The 5,848-nt window shown below is 36.4% G+C and overlaps 1 protein-coding gene across 1 annotated transcript in view; it reads left to right on the top strand.

The window, feature by feature from the left end:
- LOC104390118 (vesicular inhibitory amino acid transporter-like) overlaps positions 1 to 2,737 on the top strand; it is a 28,032-nt gene extending 25,295 nt beyond the window's left edge. Inside the window, exon 3 of the mRNA XM_009999215.1 lies at positions 1,586 to 2,737. Within this exon, the coding sequence (XP_009997517.1) occupies positions 1,586 to 2,737 (1,152 nt within the window). The remainder of the gene's footprint in view (positions 1 to 1,585) is intronic.
- Positions 2,738 to 5,848: the final 3,111 nt, after the last annotated feature.

Raw genomic sequence — 5,848 nt, 5'->3', positions numbered from 1 at the left:
CCGGCTTTTGCGCCCGTCCAGACGGCCCCTGGTCCTGCCCCTGCTTCCGGCCACGGCTCCTCCCCTGCAGCAGCTGCCCCCCCCACACACACACACAGAGGGGGTTCAGCGCCGCGTGGAGACGCCATTTTAAGTCAGTTTTGTCGGCTGACTCAAAGGACATTTCATGTTCGTGTAAGGAAATACCTGGTCCTTCACAACATGTGTGAATAGGAAAGTCTGAAATAAAGATTTAAACTGTTAAACTCACCTCTTCTGCTTGGACTCCTGAAGGCAATCAGCTTTACCACCCACTGAGGAAGTGAGAAAAAAAGAGTGGGTCACCCCTTCTGTGAGACAGCAGCTTCTGTTGGGGATTCATGGATTTTGCAGAGCAGATGGGGTTAGTCAGAAATAGAGTTTGTATGGGTTGGATCAGCATCAAGTGCTTCTATCAGGCCAGAATAACAAAGAAAAGCAGAAATGTTTATGTTTCCTAATGTCACTGGTGCTATAAGATATAATGAAGTGAAAATTTCTGTAGAACTGGTTCACTGTACCTTGGTTTTTTCTACCTTTCTTCAGCTATCAAGAAAAATGCCTGACCAGTCTGACAAATGTGCATTGCTCACTTTCAGCTTTGTAGCATAAAAAGAGAAATGTCATTGAAGCATCTTTTCTAAATTAGATCTTTTTATGAATAACTGTTGTTCAAGGGTTTTGTTGGTTTTGTGCTGATGGAAATTAAATCATATTAAAGTGTTTCTTGCCCTTAAATATAGTGAAGGAATAAGGAAAAAAACAAAGAAATGCACAGTGTTCTGTGAAACTAAAATGCCACATTTTTTGTAACTGGATAAAACAAGTATAATTCTGTTCCTTTCAGAAAGTGTTTGGAGAAAGGTATCTCTGTATGTTTTACATGTATTTTTAAACACCTAAATAAGTTTGTACAGTCTAGAATCTCAACTGTGTGAAGAATCACTTTCTCAGCAGACTTAACAAGAGCAAAGGCTGCACAAAGCCTAAAGAAGATGCAGAGAAACATAAAATCTGATGCCAGTCTAATGCCATTTGCTTTCCAGAGGTCAGTTAACAGTTTTCAGACTGGAGAAAATTGTCATTACTGGATCTATCTAGAGTAGTATTTTTTATTTAAATAAAATGTGTATAAGTGATGCTACAGTTGCTTAATCTTACTGATCTTGAACCTGCTTCATTAATATATATGTTGACTGAATAACTGCCTATGAACCTTTAAAAATGTTCTAATCACATCGCCACTGAATATCAACTAGGAATGTGATTCTATCACTCAGCCACATTTTCTTTTTCCCTAGCTTATCATTACAATTGTGTCAAGAGGAGCAGTTATTTTTGCTGATTATTTAATTTATCATAAATAAACACGTTTCTCATGATTGTTACTTACTTAGCTGAATGGAGCACTAATGATTGTTACTTACTTAGCTGAATGGAGCACTATTTCCACCTTGCAGTTAGGTGAAAGGAATGTTCAACAGAAGACAAACTTGGGAGTGTGGCTTCTAGCAAACATTTCACCTAAGAAATTTTGTGCCATCTTTTCTTTATTTTTCCTTTTCAGGGAATATTTGTCCTCGGATTGCCATACGCTCTTCTGCACAGTGGATACATTGGTCTGTTTCTTATTATCTTGGCTGCAGCATTATGCTGTTACACAGGCAAAATTCTGATTGCTTGCCTATATGAAGAAAATGAAGATGGGCAGCTCGTAAGAGTGAGACACACGTATGAAGATATTGCGAATGCCTGCTTCAAAAAGCTGTCTCCCAAACTAGGTGGCATAGTTGTCAACGTGACCCAAGTGATGGAACTGATCATGACATGTATTTTGTATCTGGTTGTTAGTGGGAACTTGCTGTCACATAGTTTCCCATATGTACCAGGGCTTGAGAAAACTTGGTCTGTAATTGTGTTTGTTACACTGCTGCCTTGTGTATTTATTAAGACTCTCAAAATTGTTTCCAAACTCAGCCAGCTTTGCTTCTTGGTCCATTTCATTATCAACCTTGTTGTGATGACTTACTGTCTTACACAAATGCATCAGTGGTCCTGGGCAAAATTCAGACTCTCCATGGACTTTGAGGACTTTTTAGTCTCTGTAGGGGTGATCATTTTCAGTTACACTTCACAAATATTTCTTCCCACACTTGAAAGTAACATGAAAAACCCAGGGGAATTTAGATGTATGCTGAATTGGACTCACTTTTTTGCTTGTGTCTTGAAAACAGCTTTTGCATTGACTGCATTCTTGACCTGGGGTGAAGAGACAAAGGAAGTTATTACTGACAACCTGCCATCATTTCTTCAAACCCTAGTGAATTTGTGCCTCTTAACCAAGGCCCTTCTTTCTTACCCTTTGCCCTTTTTTGCAGCCACAGAAATTGTTTATGCTTGTCTTTCTAGAGTCAACCATTCCAATTACAGATCTCTGCTGTTTGCTCTGGGTGTAAAAGGCTCGTTTCTCCTATTAACTCTGCTGATGGCTGTGTTCATACCACATTTTGCCCTGCTGATGGGTTTAACAGGCAGTGTAACAGGTGCTGCTATGTCTTTTCTCCTTCCTTCTCTCTTCCATTTAAAACTTCAATGGAAAAAACTGTGCTTCTTGGAGAAATGTGCAGATATCTCTATTTTTATTTTGGGTTTGCTTTGTAGCCTTGCAGGCATAGCTTGCTCAATAAAAGGGCTGCTTAAAGTATTTGGAGACACGTAAAAAGATTTCCTGAAAGCCACATAAGGCCTAAATCATATGCTTTTACCCTGTTAGTGAATATATAAGAGGTTTTGTCACTAAGTAAAACTAGATGCATGTCTAAATGTTTGCAGGATTAGGGCTTTAACTGCGGCTCTAAGCAAATCAGAAAATCTTCTTTATAGCTGAAAGTACAAAATTACTTGTTAAGAGGAAAGAAGGTGTTGGAGATGGTTTAACATGAAAATAATTTCAAACTAATTCTATATGGTTTTGTTCAAACATGGCATGCACATCCTAATATGGTTACTGCAAGTGATTCCATAAATTTAACCAGAAATTCTCAAAGGTTGGATATAGTTCTGTCTCAAAACTATCAAATCTAGCTTACAGGATATGATGAACTTTGAGGGAACTATCATCATTAACAGATGAAATATGTATTTCACTTTATTGGCAGAATGTAATTCAACAAGAGAACAGAACAAATTAGTGAATTTAGGGGTTTTTTTATGTAGGACAAGCTCTACTACATGTTTTTTAAATAAGTAAGCAAAAAGAGAAAGTTTGTAACAGCTTTGAAAGCCTACTTTTATGATGAGTTCAAATGGGAATGCAGTCAGATTAAAAAGGTCATTTTAGTATCTCAGAGTTATGGAAAAGGAAAACTGTTCTGAAGGAAACTGTAGCCAATGACTGCAGCTTTTCTGAAAGTCTAATTCCTAAGATTCATGCCCCTGCAATGCAGTTATTCTATTGGTTGGGTTATAAGAAGTCTCACTGGTAGCATGAAGAAAGTTAATATGCCCTCGTAGGTAGGAAATTTTTTTGGCCTTTTTATTTTATCTCCTGTTATTAAAAGCTCAAAGAAGTAAATCTCTTTCAAGAAGTAAATCAAAAGACACAGTTCACTTTCCAGTATGACTTGCTAGATCTATAGCTTTATAAGATATTGGCTTAATAAAAGGAACAACACGGCAATGTATTTCACATTAGTGATAAACCATTATGACAAGAAGCAATCTAATCAGAGTATTCTAATTAATACATATCATCTTATTGTACTAAATCTATGTTATATTAGGTATTTAAAGTAGTGATATGAAAGAATAAAGTTTACATTTTTATTGTGAACAATTTCATACAACCTTCTATGGCATCATATGAAAAAGTCTTTGCATGTCAACATAAGACTGGATTATAGAGTAAAAAGTCTACTAGTAACAGCTTAACTAAACTATTTTTCTCAGCAGTATCTTAGTATTGATGCTTCCATCCTGCGTGAGCAACAATGACCTCTCAAGGAAAACAGATGAATGATAAATAACATGCAATTAAACTTAAGAGAGGAGTTCTTGTATGTCACCCTGTCCCTGTTCCTTACATTGTCTTCCAATATAAGCTTGTCATGGGTGGAATAGTACTGAAAAGTTTTTTGAAACAAATTGATCACATAATTACAATATTATTAAGAAAGCTGAAGAAATAACTACAATCTTAGAACTTGTATGGTTTCTTGGGAACAGTGGTCACATTTTGCACTTGAATCTTCAACAGTTTAATTTATTGATATTGAGATATGAGCTGGAACAAATAGGAGGTGTGTATTTTTAAAGATTCTTTATTTTTATGTAAGATGTCAAAAATACATTACTCGTTGAAGTACTTGAAAGCTTGCTATTACCCCCATGACACAGTCGGAAAGCTATTATTCCTTGGATGATGTCAATGAAAAGGTATCATTAGTTTTTGTGTGGTGAAGTTTTACAGATAAATAAACATGCAGGAACAGTATTTGTTCTGATTATCTTATATAAATCTCTGCTGACAGAGGGACATGGTACAAAGAGTTTTGCAAAAACTCTTCCAGCTGCTTCACTGAAGAGCCCTGTGCAGATAATGCACCATTTTTTCCCATCTTCTGCTTTCATTTACCATGCTTTGTAATAACTTTTCAGAAATTCTTGGAGTCACCTCAGTGCATTTGCTGTTGAGGAAACCTCAATTAACTACACAGTTAATTTGTATGGCAGTTTTAGGAATTCCCTGGCTCATCAGAGTGATTCAAAACTGGCTGTAGTTGCCAATGCCTATTCCTTTCAAGCCAAAGATGGTCATCACCCTCAACACTCATGCTCTCTCACTTACCCAAGCTCTTTCATACAAGGAAAGATGATTCATGTTTTATTAGACATGTACTAGTACTGGAATTGTTTAATAATTTGCATAATTTCAATTAACAGCAGGGAGAAGCAAGGACTATGATTAACTATTTAATACAATTGTAAAAGCACAAAAGTGAAAGGAAAGTCATCCAAGTGCAGGGCCTCCAGAAGTCACTTAGCAGAGGCCACTAGAACAAGAGAGAAAACAGTTTGAAATTCTCTTTTTATGGCCAGCACTCAGCAATTTTCAAATGTGTCACTGCTGTGGGACACAACAGCTGCATGAGCTTCCCTTTAAAGCCATGGTCAGACATCTTCCCAAGAAACTATCTTCTGGTGTCAAGATTAAATTAACCTTCCAACTCAGAAAGGCAAAGATACACACACACACCCTGCAGTTCAAGCCTGAGTGTGGTGCCTAGCACATGATAAAGAAAAAAATAAATATTAATTATGTAAGGCTGACTCACTGGATTTCATTTCCTAAAACACACAATAGCATATTTTTAGATACAGACTTACTCCTGAATACTTTCCAGTGGGAAAATCCTATTAATAATGTACATAAAATATTTGCAATTGTCTGCATTAGATGTCAAAATACCATCTATAGAATATATTCAGGGAATTTAATAGTGTTACAACCCAGGAGGCCCTGTATTTGTCTGTATAATGACTATTGGAAATTTCTGTCACTAAATTTATCCAACCAATCTTTAGAATCACTGAAGCTAAAAGAGTAAGACTAACTAAATATTAATCTATTATTTTGGCACTCCTGGATTATTCATTGTGATATATTGGTGATTTATCAAAATTAATTCTGAAAGCAAACAACCAAGGGTACGGAACATGAAGAAAATGCTAAAGTAAAAATTATGTGCTGAAATAAAACATTTTCAAACCGTCTTGCTTCATTTGCTGTGCCAGCAAAGCCATGAATAAAGGAATGTGTTTCCTTTCAGCA

The sequence above is a fragment of the Chaetura pelagica genome, unplaced genomic scaffold (assembly GCF_000747805.2).
Source record: "Chaetura pelagica isolate M959 unplaced genomic scaffold, ChaPel_1.0 scaffold90, whole genome shotgun sequence".
In the NCBI taxonomy this organism is placed as follows: domain Eukaryota; kingdom Metazoa; phylum Chordata; class Aves; order Apodiformes; family Apodidae; genus Chaetura; species Chaetura pelagica.
The sequence above is the reverse complement of the archived record's forward strand: the minus strand, read 5'-3'. Positions and strand labels throughout refer to the sequence as shown.